This window comes from Monodelphis domestica, chromosome 6, assembly GCF_027887165.1.
Source record: "Monodelphis domestica isolate mMonDom1 chromosome 6, mMonDom1.pri, whole genome shotgun sequence".
In the NCBI taxonomy this organism is placed as follows: domain Eukaryota; kingdom Metazoa; phylum Chordata; class Mammalia; order Didelphimorphia; family Didelphidae; genus Monodelphis; species Monodelphis domestica.
Window position 1 is genome coordinate 190,141,595 of NC_077232.1, and position 25,825 is coordinate 190,167,419.

At 38.2% G+C, this 25,825-nt stretch overlaps 1 protein-coding gene and 1 non-coding gene across 3 annotated transcripts; both read right to left on the bottom strand.

Annotated features, from left to right (window-relative positions):
- Positions 1-15,477: 15,477 nt before the first annotated feature.
- FGG (fibrinogen gamma chain) lies at positions 15,478-25,511 on the bottom strand. Of its 2 annotated transcripts, XM_007496209.3 has the most exons (10): positions 25,356-25,511; positions 25,153-25,197; positions 24,788-24,968; positions 24,578-24,671; positions 22,971-23,101; positions 21,493-21,626; positions 19,829-20,013; positions 18,090-18,367; positions 16,853-17,019; positions 15,478-16,268 (listed from the first exon to the last, which is right to left on the bottom strand). In XM_007496209.3, exons 1-10 carry the CDS (start codon positions 25,434-25,436, stop codon positions 16,257-16,259), a joined length of 1,308 nt encoding a protein of 435 aa, XP_007496271.1. In that variant the 5' UTR covers positions 25,437-25,511; the 3' UTR covers positions 15,478-16,256. The 2 variants fall into 2 exon arrangements, with proteins under 2 accessions (XP_007496271.1, XP_016278649.1); XM_016423163.2 differs by lacking the exon at positions 15,478-16,268 and having other exon boundaries at positions 16,811-17,019.
- Positions 15,683-15,741, bottom strand: MIR7262J (microRNA mir-7262j). Its single transcript, NR_162926.1, has one exon. It is a non-coding gene; the product is annotated as a microRNA mir-7262j (primary transcript).
- Positions 25,512-25,825: the final 314 nt, after the last annotated feature.

Here is a 25,825-nt window from a genome sequence, read left to right on the forward strand (position 1 = left end):
CCTGGTGACCATTAGTATAATATATTAGTCAAACCCCAAAATTTACCCCTTACACCAGAATCACACAGCTAATAAGTGTCTGAGACCAGATTTGTCTCAGTCCCAGAGCTTGATTCACTGAACCACCTTGGTACCTCCTAGATAAATAGAATTGAAATGACTTGCCAAGAGCCACACAGCTGGTGTTGGAAGCTGGATTTGACCTCAGGTCTTCCTTACTCTGGTTCCTACTCTATCTACTGTGCCATCCATCTAGCTTCCCTTTGGATGAATTAATACATCAAATACAATATTGCTTAAGATCTTTAGGTCAAAAAACCTGAATTCACTTTAATATCCTTCAATTATGAGCCCTTGAGGCTCTGTGACACTTATCTGTTAATTTCATGTGGGAGCCAGTCTCAGTGATTAGGTAATAGCATTTGCCAAATACTTCAGATTTCACAAAGCTATAGTACGAATTAGGATGATAGTATGGTAGATTAATCAGGAACTCATCCTGTCTTTGACACCTTAATTGTGGAGTTAAGGGCAAATCACTGACCTGTCTGAGGACCAGGAAATTCTTACAAGATTCATTGTAGATGTATTTTAATCTTTATTCATGATCTGTGGTGAGGAGTTGGGACTCATCTATGCTTTCTCATCCTGCTTATTTTTCGTCCATTGTCTCCTATTAATGAATGAACAAAAAAAAATTGTTTATGGAAAACTCTGGGTTAAGTGCTGAGGATACAAATAGAAAAGTAAGTTAGTCCTTGTTTTCAAGGAGCTAATATCCTAATGAGAATGATAATACATATATAAACTTATGGGTGCATGTGTGTGTTTCTCTGTCTCTCTCTCTCTCATATATATATATATATATATATATATTTATATTGTAGATATATACAGAGAGGGAAAGAAGAGACAGAGACAGAGACAGAGACAGAGAAAATTTCAGCTGCAAGTTGATTGGAAAAGTACCATAGTCCTTAAGTCATAAATGAAAAACAAACAGCAATATCTTTTTTATTTTATTTCTATTGATAAAATCACCTCTATTTTTGATGTTGGACCATACTACAATGCCAAAGACTTTGGTGGTGAGAATTATCATACTAGCTATGCCTACTTGCAGAAGAAGCTACCAGGCTACATCTCCATAGCAATTGTTTCTTGGGATATCTTCAGGGGTTAGGATAGAAGAAGGACTGGTCTTGGGTTGTGCTGCCACTCCCAGGGTTCTTGGGCTAGATTGCCCATTAGCATTAGTTGGCATTGCCCATTAGCATTAGTAACCATTTCTGGGATCGTTTCCTTCAGTGAGGCTCCAGAGCCTGAGCTGGAGACAGAGTTTGTGACCTAGAGGACACTGTTATTTCCAAGGCTCTTGTCTTAGGGATTTGGTCTATTTGCATCTGAACCTGGGAGGATGTAATGGTCCTAGAAAGATTCTGACTAGTTTGATGTGTGGCTTCCTGTTTCCCTCTCAGGGTGCATTGCTGCCTTTGCCAGGCTGTCTTAACTGCCCCTTAGGTGGCAGTTGGTGAGGATGATTGGCCTGTTCTCTAAAGGAGTTACATTCCCAGATGAATCCTTTAGAAAGGACCCTCCAATGTGTTAACGATCATCCTTTAGGCTTTTCTTCTATGTTTGCAATGCACTCTCTCCTCATTCCTGGCTCTTAGAATCCCCTATTTCCTTTAAAATTATAAAGAAGGACACTAAAACTCAGAGCAACTGAGTGATTCACCCAAGGTCAATATGCAAGTAAGAGACAGAATCAAAATTTGAATGCAAGTCCCCTAATTCCAAGTTCAGCATGGTTTACACTACACCACATCACTTCTATCAGAATGAATATGACAATACATGCATCATTCCATACCTGATGGTCACCATCTTTTCCCCTTGTTTCTGCCTGGATTTAACCAGGAAAGGCCTTTTGGAGGAGGTGGCACTCAAGTTGTATTTTTTAAAACAATATTTTATTTGGTCATTTCAAAACATTATTCATTGGAGACAAAGATCATTTTCTTTTCCTTCCCCCCCCAGCTGACGCACGATTCCACTAGGTTTCACATGTGTTCTTGATTCGAACCCATTTCCATGTTGTTGGTATTTGCATTAGAGTGTTCATTTAGAGTCTCTCCTCAGTCATATCCCCTCCACCCCTGTAGTCAAGCAGTTGCTTTTCCTCGGTGTTTTTACTCCCACAGTTTATCCTCTGCTTGTGGATAGTGTTTTTTCTCTTAGATCCCTGCAAATTGTTCAGGGACATCGCATTGACACTAATGGAGAAGTCCATTACGTTCGATTGTGCCACAATGTATCAGTCTCTGTGTACAATGTTTTCCTCTCACTCTGCATTCCTGGAGGTTGTTCCAGTCTCCATGGAATTCCTCCACTTTATTATTCCTTTTAGCACAATAGTATTCCATCACCAACATATACCACAATTTGTTCAGCCATTCCCCAATTGAAGGGCATCCTCTCATTTTCCAATTTTTGGCCACCACAAAGAGCACAGCTATAAATATTTCAAAATATTCAATTTCAAAATATTTCAAAATACACATAGAAGGATGTGTAGAATTTCAGTGGAAGGAGGAAAGAAAGGGAATTACAGAGATAGATATTGATAGAAGTAGAAATAGTAATGATGCATTCAGGAAAAATTCAGTTTGGCTGCAGAGTGGGGGAAATGGAGAGGATTGGAAGATAAAATTGGAAAACTAATTTGGATCTGTGATTGAGAGAGCCTCCAAAACCAGGCAATAGTGTTTGGACCTTATCCAGGAGGTAGCATTGAGCCATTGAGTACATAGGGATAGGGGAGTAGAGTATTAATGCAATATAAAATCATTAAAAATTTTTTAATGAATGTCATTTTTTAAAATGTATGTCAAAATAGGAAAAATAATTCTGGTATGGACTTTTTAAATTTTTATTATTGATTTAGAACTCTTGACCAAGAAAATTCCTCTACCTATACATATCAGCACCCACTCTGTAATTTATAATCTGAGAAGGTTGATAAGGGCACTAAAAAGCTAAGTGACTTATTCAGAATCATACAACCAGGATGTGTTAGAGGCAGAGCTGAAATGTAGATTTTCCTGACTTCAAGATCAATGTACTCTTCACTATACCATGATGCCTGTCAAAAAGAATAATTATAGAATTGTAGTTGAATCAATGCTGTATGAAAGATTCATCTCAAAACCTGTGTAAGAATTACACAATATGAGAAAGCACTGAAGAGTAGTTTCTCTGATATGATCTCTATGAGCAAGGTACAAGAAGAAAGAGAAAGAGACAAAGAGAGACAGAGAGTTAGAGAGGCAGACACAGAAAGTGAGTGAGATAGAGATAGAGACAGTCAGAGAAAAAAGTGGAGGGAGAGAGACAAAGAGGGGAAGAAAGAGAATGAGAGGGAGAGAGACAAAGACAGAGAGAGGTGGGGGAGAGAGAGGGAAAGAGAGAGATTGAGAGACTGAGAGAGAGAGAGAGAGAGAGAGAGAGAGAGAGAGAGAGAGAGAGAGAGAGAGAATCTATATATCTTTTGGTCACTAAAAAGATTACACAATTTTCTACATGAGGAAATTTGAAGAAAGAGTTATATTTAACAACATCAATTATTCTTTAAGATTTAGAATGAAGTGACTGTAAGCCTTTCTTTTAAAGGAAATATTTATTCCTACTCCCATTGTGCTTAAGTATGGCAGCACTTGGCAATCAAATATGTTGGGTATGGTTGGGGGTCTCATTCTGTCCCTGAAACTATAAGCGATTCACTTAAGCTTTCCAGGCTTCCATTTCTTCATCTCTGTAGAATCCTTTTGACCATTTGGTCAACCCCTTTCAGTTCTAAAATTCAATGACCCTACTCTAAAATAGTATTTTTTCAATGTACTTTGAATTGTTCTCACATAGAGACAGAATTACTGTAATTCACATATATGACTATTTGCCTAGATTGGTTGTTAAAAACTGGTTTGAGACAAGGATCTGATTATCAAAGCAGTAATGGTAAGGACTTTTCTCTGACAACGGTTCAATCTCATCATCCTAAATATTAACCACATTGCTGGTTAGGTGCCCAGGACTCAATGTGGGCAGGACCAAGAGGACACAGTTCCCCTACAGCATCATCTATTTTGTCATTTCTGGGTGCTTTGACTCACAATTTCAGGAAACTTAAAAATACTTTATGGGAAATATCAGTCAATAGATTTTATCTATGACTCTCTTCCACCTTGTCTCTTATTCAATACCACCCTCGGGGGCAGAGGGATATTGAGAAAGTCAGAAACTCATGCCTCCTGCTATTGTACTAATGTCTCAAAGCAAGCAATGACACTGCTGTCCCTACTCCCCCATTACATATGGTTCAGCCATTAAATAGTTGTAGGTAAAATGCCCAAAGTAGATTAAATATTTTACTTTCCTCTGTGACTTCAGACCAGGATTAACAAAATGCTTTGGTGTTGTTTGCAAACTTGACATCTGTTGGTCTTGATCACAAAAATTTGGGAACATTTGACTGTTTATTGTGAACAGTGGTGGTTATACCAGTTTTGTTTTCTGTGTCAACCAGTTCTTATTGAAAATGTTAAAGGAATTGAAACATTTTTCTAAAAGTTTCAAAAATGGACTATAAGTCTACTGTAGAATAAGATAAAAACTGAGAGCTTAAGTAGCCAAAACTCAGGAATTTTAAAGTCTAAATTTTACCATTGCATCATTATTCTGCTATAGAAGAAAATAAGAAATAGCAGATAGCAAAGAGTTTGAGAAACTAGGTTTGAGTCCTGTGAAAGAGGCATGAAGGAAGAGTGAATTTCATGATGCAAGACAGAAAGCTGGGGACATCATCTGTCAATCAAGGTGAACATTCCAAATAGAATGTTCCCAGGAAAGACAGTTGGAGAGTCAAGCCAGACTGAAGAGGGAAGAAGCTCTGAACTGATCCCCTGTTAGCTTCTGTCCTAGGCTGAAGGACCCTTGGGGGTGCTTCTGGAATTAGGCTGAGAAGAAATTAACTTTTGTTGGTGGCTTACAGTGTGAAGAACTGATTATAATTTGAGATTTGAGTTTGAAGGAAGAAGAAAGAAGATTAAACAGTTGTCCTCCTATCTCCCTGACAGACTTTTGTGTCACAGATGTGACAGGACTGACATTTCCCAAAATCCTCCTAACCCTCCTTATAGACTAGGGACAACTCTATCCCTCTCACCTCAATTTCCATCCTTGTCCTGTTTTTCCCAATAGACCTCCTTACCTGAGAAAGAGGGGAAAAGTATCTTCTCTAAACCTCACAGTTCACCTTTGAGTTACATATAAAGGTGGCTGACTAACAGGGGGAAGGAGAAGGGAGGCAGGTAGGCATGGGTGGAAAACTGGGAGGTGAATCATGGAGGGTAGGCAATATCTTGATCTATTAGCTATCAGTAGTGATCAATAGGCAACCCCAGAGTTCCTCTATAGTATTATCTCTCTATCTCTCAGAAGTATCTCTATCTCCATTACAACTAGGCACCCTGAGGTTTCCCCTAGTATCTCTCTAGTCAACCAGTGTATCTCATTTATTACAACCAGAAATATCTCCTAGATTATCTATTCTAATACAGTCCTTATTCTTGCAATGATTTTAAGAAAAAAGACTTCTTCAGTTGAGCCATTCTCTCCACTTTTGTCTTTTACATTCTATATACAAAATAGGGGGATCATAGCTTTGGTGAAATTCACAATGGCACAGGAGATAGAGTGGATGACTTTGGAGAGAGAAAGACCTGTGTACAGATCCTACTTTGGATGCATACTGGTCATTTAGCCATAGCCAAGATAATTCTCCAAAATAATAATGTAGCCTACTGTCAATCTGCACTGGTGACAGCAGTTTGCCCAGTTCAAGTTCCTTACACTGGTAAAAGTGTGAGTGTAGACAAAATATTGCCTAATATTTATACTAATTTATAATTTTACAAGAAAAATATTTAGCATCTAGGTCAGCATTTCACACAGTGGTCTCTCCATATTGTTGACAGATAAACTGTCTTTTAAATGCAGTTGTATTTTTATTGATCTTTATTTCCATTAAAAGCAGCTTAACATAGTCAACAATTTAGCAAACTGATCGATGTAGAGAACAAAAGTAAAACATTAACATACACACAAATCTTTGTCTCCAATATTTGATTCTAATCTGAAATAGGCTAATAATTGCTTCATTTCCTTTAAAAAATGTGTAAAGCTTTATTGCTATCTCACATTCTACTTCTAGAATCAGTGATGAGAAGTGTGTTTCATCATCTGTTCTTGGGGACAAAGATTGGCCTTTGCAACTAACATGAGTTTGGCTGCCATTTCATATTGGGTTTTTTTTGTTGTTGTTGTTAACATTTTTGTAAGTATTATATTGGGTAACTAGATGGCACAGTGAATAGAACTCCAGAGCTGGAGTCAGAAAGTCTCATTTTCTTGAGTTCAAATATGGCCTCAGGCACTCAGACTAGCTGGGTGACCCTGATCATCTTGTGTATGCTGTTCTTTTGGTTCTGCTTTTTGCATTTGTTTTGCTCAATGTTTTGTCAATTCTTACAAGTCTTCCCATGCTTCTCTGAATTCCTCATATTTGTTGTTTCTTTAATTTCATTTTTCTGCTTCATCTTGCTTATAAAGAAATAGGGATGTCTGGATTGCTACAGAAAACTCCCAGTAGAGAAAACTCCTCTTATACTTGTTGACATTTCTGTTGGTCTTAGCTGCCTAGCCACTGAGAGGTGAAAGGACTTACCCAATGGGTGTCAGAGTTGAGACTTTGACCCTCTTCTTCCTGATTTTATGGCCAGCTCTCTAACCATTATGCTGCATGGCATTTCCTGTATAGAGATATTCCTCATCCACTTTCACTAAAGTCTATTTCTATGTCTCATCATGATATAGGGATAATGTTGGCTTTTCTGGAGCTTTGCCAGCAAAAAACAAACAAACAACAAAACTCTGGCAGGTCCTACCAAATAGGAACCATGCAGAACTATAAATGCTTGTTGCCCTGGCTAGGGTGATTAATTAATTCTTTAACTACAGAAACTAATGAAGACTATTTGCCATAATATAGAAGTGTTAATGAAGGGAACACCCATACTAAAAAAGCACAGATTCTTGAAGCTTTGGAAATAATAGAATGTGAGCCAAACTCACGTTAGTTGCAAAGGCCAATCTTTGTAACTGAGGACAGATGAAATGCATTTCTGATCCCTGATTCCAGAGGTAAAATGTGGGACATCCATAAAACTTGAAAAATATTTTTAAAGGACTGTGAATTACTGTCATTATGCTTACCTTCATTGGGTTTAGTTGTTTATTTGTTTGTTTTTTAATCTCCAAAATCTTACACATAATAAATATTTAATGACCTACTTATAGAACTGGATTAGATTGAATTATTTCTTCCACACTAGAAGGCATCTAGCCAATTCATTCAATGCCATACAAAAGTCTTATCCGTGTGCACTAACAGATAATTGGTTAACTGAGTTAAAATAGTGTTTGATGTTAGTCTACAGTATCTTAGATATTCTTGGTATTCAATCTCTGAACTTTTACTGATGTGCTAGCTACATCCCTTTTGTACATCCTTCAGTATTTAGTAGTTAGTAGTCTCTCGGTAACCGAGGATGACGATTGTCTTTGTGCGCTTTCATCTGTGATGTAGATGATGAGTGTGCACAAAGACACTTGTGCGTGAAGGAGATTTAAGTGGAAGAGTCGATGCACAGAGACAGTCCCACTCTCTCGGCGTTGGAAGCCTGGGTCCAGTGCCACGAAAAGTCATTACACCTGGAGACTTCCTTCAGTATTTAAGTGCAGGGTAAACATACAACTTGATCTCTTTGTTTTATTCAGGTAATGAAGAAAACAGCCCTTTCCTACTGGGGAAAATGTAAAGGGTTTCCCCCCACTCCATCCTAATCACATCTATGTAGGTCAAAAAGAGCCAAGTCAACAACGCCAGGTAAACAAAGAAACTCGATAAACAAATAATGTTGGCTGTTGACTCAAGAGCAGAGTCCTGTCCTACAGCCCAAGCTGTGATTCAGCACAAGTGAAGGACCTGACCATTGTCAATACAAAAATGCTCCCGCAGCACATTTTCAAAGCCTATGACCTTGTCAGAATACTTTGATGTTCACTTCACCACTGAGCAGGGAGCGCTCTGTCTGAATTTGGAAAGGCGCAGAAAGGAATGTCGAGGTTGAGCAAGACTCCTGGAATGATTTGTACTGTGAAGATTGTGGATATAAAATAGACCATGAACTGTTCTGTTCCTCTTGGAAAACAGAGTTTTTACCTGAGCTGTGGAGCTGATTACTTTGATTCTCCAGTTCATTTGGGAGGACAGAACCTCACCATGTGGTAATGCAGAAAATATGGATGAGAATGAGAAAGGATAAGAAGGCATGATGGAAATCAATGTCTCCATCAGCAAATGAAATTGGCCATACTGGAGAGACCACAGATCTACAAACATCCCCCCCCCCCAAAAAAAAAAGTAACAACCATGGCACAATCCGATTCTGTTCAGTGAGAATGGCAGACTGAATGGCCTGGTTCTTAAACTTTATGGCAGGTTTTCTTGTCTTATTGTTCAGTTGTTGCAGTCATGTCCAACTCTCACCACCCTGTTTGGGATTTTCTTGGCAAAGATAATGGAATGGTTTCTCATTTCTTTCTCCAGCTCATTTTAAAGATGAGGAAACTGTGGCAAACAGGGTTAAATGACTTGCCTAGGATCACACAGCTAGTACGTATCTCAGGCCATATTTGAACTTAAAAATGAATCTTCCTGGCTCCTGACCTAGCACTCCATCCATTGTGCCACCTTGGTTTTCTCTACCATCTGAATGTTTAAGAAAGAGTTAAATTATATCATTCACTCCATGTAAAATCTAGAGCAGATTGCTTATCATTTCAAAGAGTGGAGAGGGCAGAAAGAGAAAAAGAGAGGGGTCAGAAGAAGAGAGAGAATTTGGAACTTAAAACTTAAAAAAGAATGTTAAAATTGTTTTTACATGTAATAAGGGGAAAATAAAATATTTTCAATTATTATTTTTACTTTTTAATAATTATTATTACCATAATATTACTTAAAATAGTAAAAAAAACACATAATGCACCCTAAGAGTAAAAAGCATCTAGCATGCCAATAAAGATTCAAAGATTGCACACCAAAAATATCCAAGATAATGTAGACTAATGTCAAATACTAGGTTAACTCCGGTAAATAAATCATCTGTTAATATATACCTAGCTTTTCTTACAAATTTCTGAGCTTTTCCAGCCACAACTATTAGAGATCTGCAAGTAAATATTAGTAATACTGTAACTTTTACACTATGTTCACTTGCAAATTTGTTAGACATTTCTGTGGTGTAATAAAATGATCACCGGGTTTAGAGTAAGCAAGGTTCTTGGTTCAGATCCTGGTTTTTATATTTACTAGCTCTAGGATCATGTACTTTATCTTCAAATGCCTTGTTTTCTTCAACTAAATTTTTTATTATTATAAATAACAATTATAATAATAAATAATATTTATACAGCATTTTAAGGGTTTCAAAATACTTTCGATACATTATATCATTTGATCCTCACAACAACCCTATGAGATTATCAATAAGAATTTATTAAGTGATTACTATATTTCAGAACAAAAATAATAATAAATGCAATTTCTTCCTAGAAAGAGTTTATATTCTTCAGAATATGAAAAAGAGAACTGTAAAGAAGAGTAGGGTGGGGAGAAGTACTTGCATAGGGAAATGTGGCAATGTTCAAATAGTCTGGTTCTCTTCTCATACTAAAAGTTCTAGGGATGAACTTATCAATGGTATAATGAAGCAAATGGAGACAGCAGCTGAGGCATAGCGGCAAAATCTACAGAAGGAAGGATGATGATCTAAAGGACTCTTCTGGGTAGCTGGTCTTGGTCTTTCCTCAAAATGAAAGTTCCAGGAGAAACTCAACAATGGAAGGAGTATGGAAAGAGACACTTCACAATGATGTTAATGTATACAGAATAGTTGGGGTTATTATTATTCCCATTTTACATAAAGAAACAGAGACAGAGAATTTAGGTGGCTTGTCCAGGGTTACACTGATAGTGTCTGAGGCAGAATTCAAACACACATCTTCTTAACTCCAAGTCCAGGGATTGATTCTCTGCACCAACCAAAATCTTTGGCACTGTCAAATGGTTCTACATCAGAAACTGACATCATTGACCAGTGGAAATAAAGAAATATTAACAACTGTTTTGCTTGCTATTGTGGTTTAAGAAATGACCAGCCAGATGCTTTCAGAATAATCTGTAAAGACTTACATGAACTGATGCAAAGTGAAGTGCTCAGAACCAAGTTAAGTATCATACACAATAAAAACAATTTGTACTATAATCAATTGTGAATTACTTAGCTATTAACAATACAACAATCCAGAACAATTCTGAAAGACATATGCTGAAAAATGCCATCCACCTCCAGAGAAAGAACTGATGTAGTCAGAATGCAGAAGGAAATAGAGTTTTGGTTTTTTACTTTATTTTTCTTGGAGGTTTTTTGGTCTGCATTTTCTTTCACAGTATGATTAGTATGGAAATATATTTTATATAGCTGCACATATGTAACCTCTATCAAATTGCTTGCCTCCTCATTGAGGGGGAAATGGAGGGAAGGAAAGGTTTTGGAAATAAAAATGTAAAATAGCAAATCTTAAAATGTTTTTACTTGTAATTGGAATAAATAAATGTTAGTGTGCATGTGCACATATACATGAATATGTGCATGTGTGTGTGTTTTGTGTGTGTGTGTGTGTGTGTGTGTGTGTGTGTGTGTGTAATCTGCTTTGCTGCTACAATATAAGGACCATGGAGACCTTTCCACCTAACATGGAACAAAAATCTTTCATATATGCTATATCCCCCATTACAATGTGAACTATTTGAGAGTAGGAACTCTTACTTTTCTATTTGTATCCCTAGTACTTTGTACATGCTGAATAGTATATAACACTTTCTTCATTCATTCATTTGCTCATTCATCCACCCATGACATGCATCCATCTATTTATTCCTTCCTATCTTTGTCAAGAGAAGCCATAATTTTCCACCAAAATGTAACAAAGTTTTTCAGACTTGATCACAGATTGGGTCATAGGTTATAACTTGTAGTGTTGATTATAAAGTTCAAAATTTCCAAGGAGTTTAGCATTTAGGGCTAAATAGAGCTTTCTTAGAAATTAATCAGAATTCTGAAAGGGAAAGGAAATTTGGAAGGGACAAACATCTTGTTTTAATTTCTCACTAGTTCTTTTATAGATCTTTTTAACTATAGTATCACAAAGATAGGAAAGTTTGATGGCAAAATGGAGAGAGCACTGGGATTGGAGTCAGGAATGAAAATCCATTCTGGTTTCAGATACTAGTTGTATATCTCTGGGCAAGTCACTTAGTCTTGTTGGCTTCAGTTTCCTCATCTTCAAAATGAACTGAAAAAGGAAACAGTAGACTACTCCAGTATCTTTGCTGAGAAGACCTCAAATGGGATCATGAAGTCAGACTCAACTGAACAATAACAATAAAATCACATAGAGAACTAAGAAGCACCATAGATTAAGTTCATTCATTTTAGCTCCCTTTACATATGAAGAAACTCAGACAGAAATTTAAGTGACTTGTCCAGGACCAGATCTTCCTAACTCAAAATCTGGTGTTCAACTGTCTTAGGATCTCAGATTTATTTTGTTTCTAACCAATTGCCTTCCCTTCTCTCTTCCCCTGTCCCTATATTTCTTCCACCAGAATAATCCTGAGGCTTCCATCCAGATAAATGGACCTTGGAGAGGCTCCAGCTACTCTTTGGTGAGTGGTTGGAGTCTACAGGTATTGATTAGACCTGTCTTCATATGGACTATGATCTTTAGACAAAAACATGAAATCAACATCAACTATTTGAATCCTTTCAAGTCTTGGAGTTGGGAATGAGCATTGTATGTGTGAGAAGCAGTTCAGAATCTGATTTTATTGGAGTAGAAAGGGTTGGATTCAGTTCCATAAACATTTATTAAGGACCTACTGTATAAAAAGTACCATATACTCTTTTTAAAAAATTATTGCCTTCCATCTTGGAATCAATACTATGTATCTGCTTCTAGGCATGTACTCTTAAAGGAAGTTACACATTTTAAGGAAGACAAAGTCCCTGCCTTCATAGAACTTAAGTGTCTAGAAGAGGGACATGATACTTTTTTCAGATAATGGTAACAAAAAATAATGTAGAAGTGCACAGAAGAGCTTTATTAAATGTGTCATATAAGTTCTAGAGAGATAAAGGGATAATTACCACTTGATGGAATTATGGAGGAAGAAGCATTTGATCTTGGCTTTTAAGACTGATTGGGGATTCTACAGGCAAAGAGAGGAAGAGAAGACTTTGCAGGCACAGGGTAAAATGTGAGCACAGTCCCAGAGGTGGAAAAGTGCATATTATGTTCAGGAGAAAGGGAGTAGTCAAGTTAAGATGGAGTATAGAGTGTTTGGAGGGTTGCAGTATGAGATAAGTAAGAAAAGAAAATATGATCCTCAAGTCAAGTGGGCCCTTCAATGTCAGGCAAAGGAGTGGGAAGTGTTTTTTTTTTGGGGGGGGGGGTTGTACATGGAGAAATTCATGTTGAGGGAAGATTAGTGAGCAGTAGCATGGGGAAGGAAGGAGAAGAGTAATTATTGGAAAATAGTGGAATAAAATTGTGGATAAAGGGAGGGAACAAGTCTAGTCTATAAGATCCTTGCTCAATTGCAGAGATTGTTGAGTCTTATCAATCTGTATAACTTCATCATTTCCTAGCACAGTGCCTTGCATGTAGAATACCCAGTAAATGTACTGAATAGATGAATAGAAGATTGCATAAATAAATGAATGCAATTTACTTTCTAATTTCAATTTCACCAAATCCACTTGGCAAATGGAACTGAGAAAAGGGATTAGTCCTCAACATATCAAATCATTAATTCTGCTTGATCAAAGGATAATAGAGTATTGCAATTTAAGCTTTTTTGATAATACCTAAATTGGAGTGGTGCAACTTTGGACTTAGGACTACACTAATTTTTATTATCTCCCTCCTCCTGATGGTGTATAGTCACTAAGAAAGCTTCTTTAAGCGAAAACATTTAAATATTTTTCCCTCTACCTCTTTTCTATCACCAAGTTTTACTATTAGCTAGAAGAAGATTGAGTCAGCCATGCCACGAATTTAAAAACAATCTTGGCGTCACACAACATTTCCATTTTCAAACTGAGGACTTGAAAGGGTTCAGGAGATTGGCATCATCTCATGTTTATCTTTGATCAGTCTCCCCTAGAAGAAGGTTTTTTTGTCTAAAGGTCATGTTGTATCTTTGACAGGCCAGCTCATCATTTGTGGAGTCTGATCATACTCACAAAGAATAGAAAGAGCCTTTCCAAGGTTCAACTGTGTGGGCTGAAGCCCCAGAATTCTTTGCATCTTTACAAAGAGTGAAGGATTAATCAGAAGATGGGAAAACAAGTTGGCTCTTTGAAACTACATCTAAAAAGATTTTAGATTTTTCATTATTTTAATTATTAGGAACACTATTCCCTTCCAATATTGTGGAAAACCAGTGGTGGACTATATTTAAATTTGTGCTTTTGATTGGTTAGAGGTGAACATTTTCTTCTCCTCTGCTTAAAAGCAACATGTATAGCATATGTTGATTGGAGTAATCAGCAGGAATCAGAATTTTGTAGTTAAGGATATGGCAGTAAGATAATAGAATTCAGGGCTAGATCAGACCTTGAGAATCATCTCTTTTAAACCCCTCATTTTAAAGATAAGGAAACAAAGAGTCAAATAGGTTGAGCAGTTTGCCCAAGGTCCAGCAAAAGAAGATAGAATTCAAAACCAAATCCTTGCACTCTGAATTGATAGGTTTTGTCACTGATCCACAGAATAGAAAATTCAGCTCCCTTAGTTCCTCATCTCCTTTCAAGCTTACATCTTTCTTTTTTCCACTTAAAAAAATGCTATGAGTAATTGGCAGTTGATGTTATCATCACTTAGAGACCACACAAAGGGTACTGATAACCTAGGTTCAAATTCCACCTTTAATACTTAGTATCACCTGAGTGACCTTGGATAAGTCACTTAATACCCCTCAGCAGCTGAATGATGGATAGCTGGACTAGATTGTTTCTGAAATCCACTTCGAGTTTCCTTCTGTAGCTCCTGCCATGCTGGGTGAGTAGCACCACTGCCATACACGGTATTCCTCACACAGATGATATGTTTAATTCCAGAGAAATAGGGATCATTGTACTTGCCTTCTTATAGTTCTATGTGTAACCTGAATCTAAGAAGTTTCACCAGCTAACAATCGATCCTCTTAGGAATTTAGCCAATTATATTGCTCTTCTCCCTAGTTGTCCTCAAGGTCTGGGGAAAATAAATAAGAAGCTCACATACATTCAGTATCAGAGCACCTATAATGATAGGCAAGGCTACCTTGGGATTTGGACTTAGTTCTACCTGTGTGACCCTGGGCAAGTCACTTAGCCTTGTCTGCCTCAGTTTCTACATCTGTAAAATGAGCTGGAGAAAGAAATGGCAAACCATCCCAATATCTTTGCCAAGAAAACCCCCAATAGGGTCATGAAGAGTCAGACACAACTAAAATAACCAAACAATGACAGCTTATTTATCTATCTAGTGCAGTGATTCTCAACCTTTCTAATGCCGTGACCCCGCAATACAGTTCCTCATGTTGCGGTGACCCCAAACCAAAAAATTAATTTTGGTGGCTACTTCAAAACTGTAATTTTGCTACAGTTATGATTCGGAATGTAAATACCTGATATGCATTATGTATTCTCATTGCTACAAATTGAGAGGTTGAGAACCGCTGAGCTAGTGGGTAACTTGAAACAGCAAGGAGCCATGTTTTCATACACAGAGTGCTGGTTTTAGAAGCTGAAGTCTCCTGTTCAAATCCTGGCTTCAGAATGTGCTAGCCAGGTGACCCTGGGAAAGCACTTCATGCTGGTGTCACCTACAGCTTTGCTCTAAGCACTTTTCAAAGGAGAGTTCCAGCATTCTCACGCCTCCTCTCTGGGTACAGGGTAAAGAAAAGGCTACATTCACCAAGATTCCTCAAGGCAAGTAGGTAATGAGCTGGCTGCCATCCCACACTCTGTCTACTGTATCATGGTATCCCAAAGAATAATCAGCAGATGTACCGTGGACAAAGCAAAGAGAACGTGCCAGGGAGACTCCTCAAGCCTCTTCCCTCGGCACATTCTGTGTGCAAGAGATCTACAACCACACGGCCTTCTGGTACAGAAAGAACGGGAGCATAAACATGTAAATGTGAGTCCGATGTGGCAAAAAGAAAAAAAACAAAACAGGTCAATTCCATTGAATTCAATGCTAGAAATATTTATTAATCCCCTACTACACTGTGCTGGAGGAGAAACCAAATTTTAGGTAAAAAAACCCAACAACGCTGTCCCTGCCCTCATGGAGCTTACAGTCTCATAGTCAATAGTAATAGAGAAGGTAGAATGAAATACAAAAATTCAGGCATAGCATCAATGTTCACAATATTTTAAATACAGGCGTCCCAAAAGTCTTAGTTTATTTTAAGCCCTTAAAATAGCTTAAAACGCACTAAGACTTTTAGGACACCATGCACAATGTTCCCTTAGCACTCGTGGGAATATCTTGAAATAAAAGTAGTTGTTTACATTTAGCTCTCCAAGACATGTGCTTATGGCTACAAAGGTCTTACATTTCTGCCATTTTCTGATTACCAATGTTTCGTTTTATTGACCCAGTATTCAAGCTGTTTGCTCACTCTCTGGAAGTCAGTTGTGTCTTGCTTTTTCTACAACTGTCCCTAGTGTAACACAAAACGTCCAACCTACAGTATGAGTGCCATCTATAACCTTAAGTGTGAAATACCTTTGCTTTTGGGTAAGGATCAAAGAATGGTATTGGGCATTTGGTCATAGATAGGAATTTTTTTAATTAAAATGGTTCAGAGATAAATTATCACACACAGAAAGATATTTGTTTCCGTTCCAATCCTGGGGATCAATACGGTGAAAATGAGGTATGTGTGGCATGACGAGTCCACTCTCCCATATAATGTCTCTGTTCAGGTAAAAGTCCTTTTGTCATGTTTGTAACATCCTTTAAACATCACCCTATGGCAAAAATTATGAAAAGAGCTTTAATTTCCTCCTTTGAAAACAAGAGTAATTAGCTATTGCAGATACAAACAGGCTACCTTAAAATATTACCTATACATTTTTAAAACTTCTACAATATATAGATGACAAATAATTACCAAAATTTGCACTAAGGTTAGTTTTAGTCATCAGATTGAAATGTAGAGCCAAAGTTATGCAAATGTGTTTATAGATGTATATGTAGATATACACATTTCCTATAAATTTTATATACATGTATGTATATAAACCCAAATATAAACTACAAACCCTATGAATATATAGGTGTTTGCTGGAAGTCAACTCTTCATTTTTAAAATCAGCAAACAAAATATTTCATCATTTGTTTATATAATGGTCAAAAAGTGGGTAATGAATTTTAACTCAGGCTGAATACCTGCAAGAGAATAAGGATCAACAAGTGTTGGAAGTGAAAGATGAAAATATATTGAAAAGGGAATTGCTGTGCCCTATAGAATGAGTAGGACAACCTTTACAAAAATATATAGAATTCCTAATTATTTCTTAACAGTCTATTTTAATGTGTGGTCTGAGCCTACCTGTTTGGATGCGCCCATGTGTTGTTGCTGGCCATCCACTGAAAGTCTGTTGAATGGAATTATCTTCATGGTAGTTTTCTTCATGGAGTACCATCTTGACTTCCAGGTAGCCCAGATGATGCCATTATCATAGCCATTGGTAGTTGATGATTTTGAGTAAGTTCCCCCTAAAACACAAATTATGACAATATCACATTAGGACCTGTTTCCTCATCAATAAGTAGAAACAGATAGACTAGATGATTTCTAAGGTCCTTATCACCCCTAATCCTTTGGTTATATAATGTCTTACAGTTTACAGAATACCTCAGAAGTAGAAATTGCCATATCCCAGACCACTATCCCTGTTTTTCACCCAGCCCCTATAGCTACTAGTGTTGTTTTATTTTTATTTTATTTATTATATATTATAAATAATACTTATTAATACTCATGTTATTAGTACTATCTAGAGGAGGCAAGACCTGACCACTACCTCTGAAGAGACTGTGACACCTGCCTCCTTAGGCAGAGACAGAGAGACAGAGACAGAAAGAGGCAGAGAGAGAGAGAGAGAGAGAGAGAGAGAGAGAGAGAGAGAGAGAGAGAGAGGGAAGGAGGGAGGGAGGGAGGGAGGGAAGAAAGAGAGAGGACAGAGAGAGAGAGAGAGAAAGGACACAGAGAGAAAAAGGAGAGAGACAGAGACAGAGAGACAGAGAGAGAGAGGACAGGCGATGTATATAATGGGGGAAGGGGCAACTTTTAGAAGCAGTTCAGTAACTACCAGTAATTTTAATGGTGAAAATTTTACAGTCCATGACAAACTTCTGGACTGATATTTTGTGGCAGTTGGATGCCCCCTGACAGGGTCAAGCCTAACATTAGGCTTTATCCAGTGCTGATCTTAAAAAGAAAAAGGGAAAAAAAAAACCTAGTAGAAGCACTCCTCCATCTCTTGATTATTTCCCCTTTCTTTGCATTAAAATAGGATCATGGGCTCATAGGTTTAGAGTTGCCAGGGGCTTAGAGTTTTTCTAGTCTATCAGCCTTGTTTTACAGGGGATGAACCTGAGATCATAGATGTTAAATGTCTTATCAAGTGTTTTTATAGCACTTTTACTAGGGTCATAGAGAGAGGAAGAAGCAGAGTTGGGTCTTGAATCTAGGCCCTCAGATTCCAAATCCATGATAACACACTGCTATTCATTGACTTGCATGAAAACTGCAGAGTGCATCAGGAAACAAGAAATGACAATACCTTGGTAGTAAACACCATTAAGGTGGCCTGCATGACATTTGTTCATCCACCAGCCAGAGCCATCTTGTTCAGCACAGTTGCCGTCGAATTTATCATTGTCATTGTCCCAGGTACTGAACTGCATGCCAAGGTGGGAGGTGAAAAACTTGTCACTTGGATCATCCCCAAAATCATAGCCATCAAAGGCATCACCAGCATCTCCTCCAAGGAAGTAGCCGTAGGTCAACCGGTACTTGTCAGCTTCAGACCCCACCTTGAACATGGCATAGTCAGCTTTGCTATGGAAAAGGAAATAGGTCTGTGAGTAACCCCTGGCCCGTAGCTTCTTTAAAAGCCCTCGTGTATATAGAGCATCATTTTTTGGAGATATCAGCATTATTCCTAGAAGTTGTCATGGTATCTACAAATGAAATGCTCAATAATTCTTCAGTTTCTGGCAACATAAAAATGGACATATAAGGCAGAATAGAGAGAGGCAACACTCATGCAGCGTCTTCAGAGCTTCCCTGCAACCAGGTGGCAGTCTTTCCCTCAAAGGAAATATTTCTCATCTAGCTATATACTCTAGACTTCATTTAATACAACAATCTCTTATTAAGCACCTACAGTATACAAGGCTATCTGTTAAACTGATACCAGAAGTCCAGATATTTTTGAAGAGCTGAAAAATTGGCTGAATTTTTTACTGTGATGTTTGGCATCACATGGACTGAGCCTTAATTGACCACGGAAATTTCCTTAGTCAATACTTCTTGTTTTTCAAGCTTAGAAAAATTAAGAGAATGAGAGAGTTAGCTCTGTTAGCTCTTCAAGAAGTTAAATTATTTTCTTAGAAATGTGGACTTTATTTTTATTTATTTAGTCAATTTAGAACGTTATTCCTTGGTTAGAAATGTGGACTTCAGAAGTCACAAAAGGTGTTGTCTTTGCTACAAACATGAGTATAGTGACATTACTCTCACTTGGCATGCAAGTCCTGCTGGAAGCTGGAAGTCAGGCACACTCTAGGGGCATTGAGAAAGATAGAGATAATCATGTTTGCAACAATGCATGGAATTTCCAAATTAGGGAAAGGGATTCTTTTCTAGGAGGGAATGAGAAAAAGGGACAAAATTCCATGATGTGGAGGTAAATAGATATTTTCCACTGAAACTGTTCAAATAAATCTTGTATAAAATATTCAGTTTTGGTTGGCCTGCAACGTTTAAAGAATGGGAATTTTTTAGAAGAAAATGTCTACTACAGTAGTAATATTTTTGCCAATAGAACTGACCAGTTTGACACAGAATTTTTTTTACTCCATTACTCCATTATTATTACTCCATTAAAAACTATTTTAAATCAAAAAAAGTAGAAAATTTAATGCATAAAGATAGATTTTCCATGACTTGAACTGATCAAAGCAATACTGCTCTTTTATAGGAATTAGGAAAATACAAAGATGCAAAATGTTCCATGCTACCCTGATACCTCATTGTGATTTTATGGAAGCTCCAGGACACTTGGACCTTTAAGAAATTGAAATTGGTTAAGAATTGGCTTATGTCCCTAAGCCCTTTAGCTGGAACTAGTCCTTTATCCATGAAGGAGCCCAAGAACCATACCAATTACTATGAGGAAGGATGAGTGTCTCCTTGTATTTGCCTTGCTTATTTGCCATATGCTGCTCTATGGCAAACAGCTGACAAAGACTTGCTCTAGAGAGTCTTTTGCCTTAAGATGCCCCTATTAAACTGTACCTGGTTTTGCCAGACCAGTCCTCCAATTCTATTCTTAATGTATATGGAATTTGTGTCTGGGTGCTTAGAAGGTGAATCTTTTCATTTCCCAGCCAAAACTCAGTGTTGCCAGTGGGAGACAGGTATCCAAATCCTTCCTTATATTGAATCCAGTTTTTATTGAAGTTAACACTCCCATCCACTCTCTAAAAGCAAAATTTCAAAGATGAAAATGGATGATTAGTGACCAACAAGTTAATACCATGAGAGCCTTAATTTTAAAATATTGTTAAATGGATAAATTACTTAAATTCTATGAGTCAGGACTCAGACTGTGGATTTATGTTTTTATGGAAGGGGGTCAGTCTGTGCCTTATATAAAATAACTACAACTAGAGGGTCCAGTTCCTATTTCCATGTTAGACTATCGGAAGCAGGAAATACAGTACAGGAATTATGGGTGGAAGGAATCTTAATGAACATCCAGTCCAGAGCTATAACTAGTCACTTCAGGATTCAAAACAAGCATTTCACCTAGAGCAAGCAGCATGAAAAACTGGCCCTCAGATCAATTTTATAACGCATTATATGAAAATTGCATAATAATTAAGACAAAGTCAGTTGTTGGTAGAGGAACTAATTACTGTAGAAGCTTCTGTGCTACAGAATTACTGCATTTGTTAACTTTGTTTGTACCCTCCAAATTGCATTGCCCTGAGGTGAAGCTCCAGTCATCCTACTTTGGTTATATCTCTGATCTTCATTTTACTCATTAGGAAATGGAGGCCACAAAAGGTAATGTGATTTGACCGAGGCCAGGAAGATTGCAAATAGGAGAGCTGGAATTTGAATGTAGATCTATTGGCTCCAAATTCTATGATCTTGTCACTACACTAGATTGGTAAAAGCCGTTGGTGATTCTGGCGCTTGAGTATCATGACTGAATCTTTTGGAAGACTGTATCTTCTTATAGTAACCTGAACCTTGTTAAGCCTTCTTTCTAGTCCTATGCTACTGAGGTTTTAAGATGGCATGATAATAAAAGAAATGTAAAGATTGGGGGTTGACATTTGCTTAAAAAGTAGTGAGAAGGAGGAAGAGAAAAGAAGAAGAGAATGATGGTCATGATGATGAAGGAGGAGAAGGAGAAGGAGAAGGAGGAAGAGGAAAAGGAGAAGGAAAAAAGGAGGAAGAAGAAGAAGAAGAAGAAGAAGAAGAAGAAGAAGAAGAAGAAGAAAGAAGAAGAAGAAGAAGAAGAAGAAGAAGAAGAAGAAGAAGAAGAAGAAGAAGAAGAAGAAGAAGAAGAAGAAGAAGAAGAAGAAGAAGAAGAAGAAGAAGAAAAGGAGGAGGAGGAGAAAGAGGAGAAGGAGGAGGAAGAGGAGAAGGAGGAGAAAGAAAAAGAAGAAGAAGAAGAGAAGGAGCAGGAGAAGAAGGATGATGATGAAGAGGAGAAGAAGGAGAGGAGAAGGGAGAAAAAGAAGGAGGAGGCAGGGAAAGGAAGAGGAGGAGGAGAAGGGAGGGAGGGAAGAGGAGGAGGAGGAGGAGAAGGAGGAGGAGGAGGAGGAGGAGGAGGAGGAGGAGGAGGAGGAGGAGGAGGAGGAGGAGGAGGAGGAGGGAAAGGATAAAGGGGAAACAAAGAATACCAGGAGAGGGGATAGAGAGGAGGAAGAAGAACAGTAACATACCTTCTGAAGCACAGTCCATCCATTACCTGATGAATCAATCTCACAGTAGACTAAGAACTGCTTCTTAGCTTTCAATGGTTTGACAAAATAAATACCGCTTACTGTGGCTCCCTTGTTTGCAATGTCTTGACAATCTGTTGGAAATCATTGTCAGAGTCAGTCAATGTCAATATTTCACTGCAGATCGTGTTTCTTTCTGGGAACACATTCCAGGAAGGACAAGGACAAGCTGCAGCTCATTTAGAGGAGGGCACTCAGGATGGGAAGGGAGCTGGCATTAGGCTTTTGAGTATTTGCTAAAAGAACTGGGAATGTTTAACAGCATAAGGGAAGACTTGGCGGGAAAGGGCAGAATAACTGGCCTCAAGAACTTCGAGTGCTCTCATTTGGAAAGTGGATTAGACTTGTTCTGCTTGACCTCAGAGGGCAGAACTAGGAACAACAGTGGGCATTGTAGGTGTAAGGAAAAACCTCCTAACCATTAGACTTTTCTGAACATGAAATGAGCTGCCTCAAATCCTCTCGCTGAAGGTTTGGAAGCCGAGGCTAAATGGCAAATTATCCAAGGGATCATAGATGAGGTTTTTGTTCTAGTTTAGGTTAGACTCTATGGTCTCTGGATTCCTTTCAGTCTTCAGAATGCCTTCAGTATCTTAAGGTCAGGATTACTTGTCCTCCAAATTGCACAGTACTTTCATTCCCTGAAGGAAGTGTCTGTACCAGAATGCTTTTTTGAGCCAGTCAGGTGATACTTATTAAGCATCTTCTTTGTGCCAGGCTCTGAGCTAAGCATTGGGAATACAAGGAAGGAGTTCACAGGCTAGAAGAGGAAACAGCATGCCAATAACTATGTGTGCACAAACTATACATAGGATAAACTGGGGACTGTCTTGGGGGGGGGCAGCATGAAGATTAAGCAGGAAGATAGGCTTCTTATAGAAGGTGGGATTTAGCTGAGATTAGAAGAAAGCTAGAGAAGCTAAAGAACAAGGACCTCTTAGGAGGGAAAGCATTCCAGGTAATGTTGACAGCCAGTGAAAACACTGAGTCAACAGATGGCAGGTCATGTGTGAACAGCAAGGAGCCAGTATCACTGGATTGCAGAGGATATGATAAAAATGAGCTCTCTAAAGGACAGCTAAGAGGCTCAGTGAATTGAGAACCAGATCCAGAAATGTAAGGTCCTGGGTTCAAATGTGGCTTCAGACACTTCCTAACTGTGAGACCCTGGGCAAGTCATTGAATTCCAAATGCCTAGCCCTTACTGCTCTTCTGCCTTGGAACCAATACTTAGCATTCATTCTAAGAGAGAAGATAAGGGTTTTTTTTTTTTAAAGGGCCCTCTAGATTTGCTATCTGAGCAGCCCACAAATTACAGTTGCTTTTGTATCCAATTCTCCAGTGAACTTGGGTAGCAGTGAAACATTTGCCCATTGAGTGATCTGTGGTTGGCCCTCTGCCTCCCCTATCTCACTCACCCTTTCCAGTGGTTTCTTGTATTTGAACTGAGTCTTTGCAAGGTTCCTGACATTTGGCTTCAAGCTCAACTGCCTTTTGTTTCAGCTGAAGAATCTTTTGGTTGTTTGAAATCAAGATTTCTTGCAAATACCTACAGGAAAAACCAAAACCAAACAAAGCAAAAAAGAACAAAAAATAAGACAATTTATTTGACCCTAATGATTGTCTCTTTCTTTCATAAATGTTGCCTTGCTCTCTCCCAAGAATTTCTCAAAATAGAATTGTTTTTTCTCTTCTGATAATAATTGTAAAACAATATAGATGAGGCTGAAGGGAAGCACCTTAATCTCCACGTAGAAAAATAAATAGCATAACAAATACCATTAAAGCTGGAGTACACTTTCTGTCTAAATGTCTACACCCAGATGACAAGCAAGTGGGATGAAGGAAAGAATTCTGCTTCACGAACAAAGACCCTTGGGTGTCCATTTTGATCTTATTCTTCATAAACAGAAATGGAACATAAGGGGCAGCAGCTGGGCATCAACACAGACAATAAGCTAGGATGCAGCATACCATTGTAGAAAGGGTGCTGGATTTGGAGTCAGAAGATTTGAGTTCAAATCTGACATTTACCACTTAGTATCAGTGTCATCTTAGGAAAGTCACCTAACCACTCAAACAGAATGAGGGCATTGGATTAGATAATCACTAAGATCCCTGTCAGCTCTAGATCTATGGTGGTCTTTCAGGCTTGAATAATATGAAATAATAAAATAAAAATATAACCACATAATATAAAAATAAAAATAAAATGCCAAGTAATTTGATATTAGCTCACATTTCTGTCATATGTTAAGAATTATGAAACATTTTTCCCTCACAATCACTATATGAAAAAAGTGGTGTGAATGCTAGTTATCTCCATTTTACAGAATAGACAATTGACTCTTAGAGAGAGGATCTGACACCCCACATTACACCATTTTGAAATGTGCCATCAAGCCCTTAAACTCAAGTTTTTTAACTTCAAATCTGGCATGGTTTCCATTATTCTGTGCCTCCTCCCAAGAAAACTGGTCAGCAAATCAAGAGCATTCATGTATCTACTAATTGTTTCTATTCATTTGCATATCTACTGGAGTCCAACCTGAGGGGGTTCAGTTCTAATCATACGGAGACCACATATCTAGGACCTCATTCTCTTAAGAGGAAATGCTATTGACCCTTCCTGTAGAATGAGACTGCTTTGCTTTGGGATGGTTTCCAAATATTTGCAACTGTCACTCAGGACAGATGAACCCTAAATACTTTTGGCTTTTGTTGTACCCCCCTTGCCATTGCACCTTTAGGATCACGGGAGCTTTCTGTCCAGCCTGCAGATAAAGCTTCCTAGGTATTGTATTCCCCATTAGAATAGAAATTCCTTGGCAACAGGGACTATCTTGCTTTTCTCGTTATATCCCTTATTGAATGGCATATCAGAGTTTAAATTTCCCTGGCATTAAAATTCTCCTCTATGATATATTTGAAGTAGTCAGGCATATTATTAGTTTTAGATTTTGAAGACAGAAAGAAGTCAATTAAATAGCCTCTAAGGAGCCAGCATATAATCCAAAGTTCTTACCTAATATTGTTTTCATGCGTGATAACCAAGGCTTCATATTTCATAATCTCATCAATCATCTTCCTTGACTTTTGAGTCACATCATTGATCACATCTGTAGAAAAGATTGTATAAGTATAACAAATTAAAGGGAGGGAAGGAGAAAGGGAGAATGACTATTTTTCTATTCTATGTTCTTTTCTATTTTTCCAGGTCTGTACTTATTCTTACTTTGTGGTCTTGGATCAGGAGCCTGGCCGATTTGGATCTTCTGAATCAGCAGTTTGGATTCTGAAGTCATATTTTCAATATCCCTTAAGGTATCTTCCATGATCTGTAGGTCCTTGTCTACAGAGGTCTGGTATTTGTTCAAGAAATCTGCAATCCCACAAGTTGTTGGACAATAGCTACCCTGCAAGATAACCACGAAAGGTCAGGTCTCTAAGCACCTTGCTGCCTAAGAGTTCTTAAAAAGCCCAGAAGAGCGAACCCCAGTTACCCCCAAATAGTAATCTCCTATGCCATTTCTCCTGGCTTTCTTGTCATCTAGGCCCCCTCTCCGGCAAACACAAAACAAGAGACCCAGCACTACTTACAAATCGTTCATCTAAAATGCAGCAGTTTTCTCTGGTGGCAATATACTGTGGAAGGGAAAAAAATAGGAATTTCATCCTCTGGTCACATTTTTTCTTGTGATTCAATTCCAAAATTATTCTTTTGATTTTATTATTAAATATTTAGTATTACATTTAAACTTAACAAATAAGTCTGAAAAATATATCATGATAGTCACACTTACTGCTTGGCATGTTGAAAAGAGTAAGAGGAACGTGGAACAATACAGAGCTAACCTCTGGGGATGCCAAGACAACTGCAGCATAGTGTCTGGAGTGCTCTGCCCTTCTGTCCCCTGTCTGCAGAGCAAGCAAGCAAGGTTCACGTACCTCACGCTCTTCCTACCCTTTTATATGAGCTCCAGGGATGCTGCTGCCCACAGTCTGGGAAAGCAGCCACTGAGAGAGCCCGAAGGCGATGAAGGGGCTGGCTTACCAGAAGGGTGGAGAAATCTGTCCTCTCTCTCTTTCTCTATTTGTCCCTTTCCTGGGTCCTAGCCTAAACCTCCCACAGATTCCCAGATTTTGCCTGCAGATTCCTGCTCTTCCCCACCTTCTCCCCACACCCCCACCTCTTGGTCAAAGCCAACTTTTCTCTCTGAAGCAACAGGGTCCAGAAGGCGTGGTCAGTCATTAGTTATTGCCCTATGGAGAA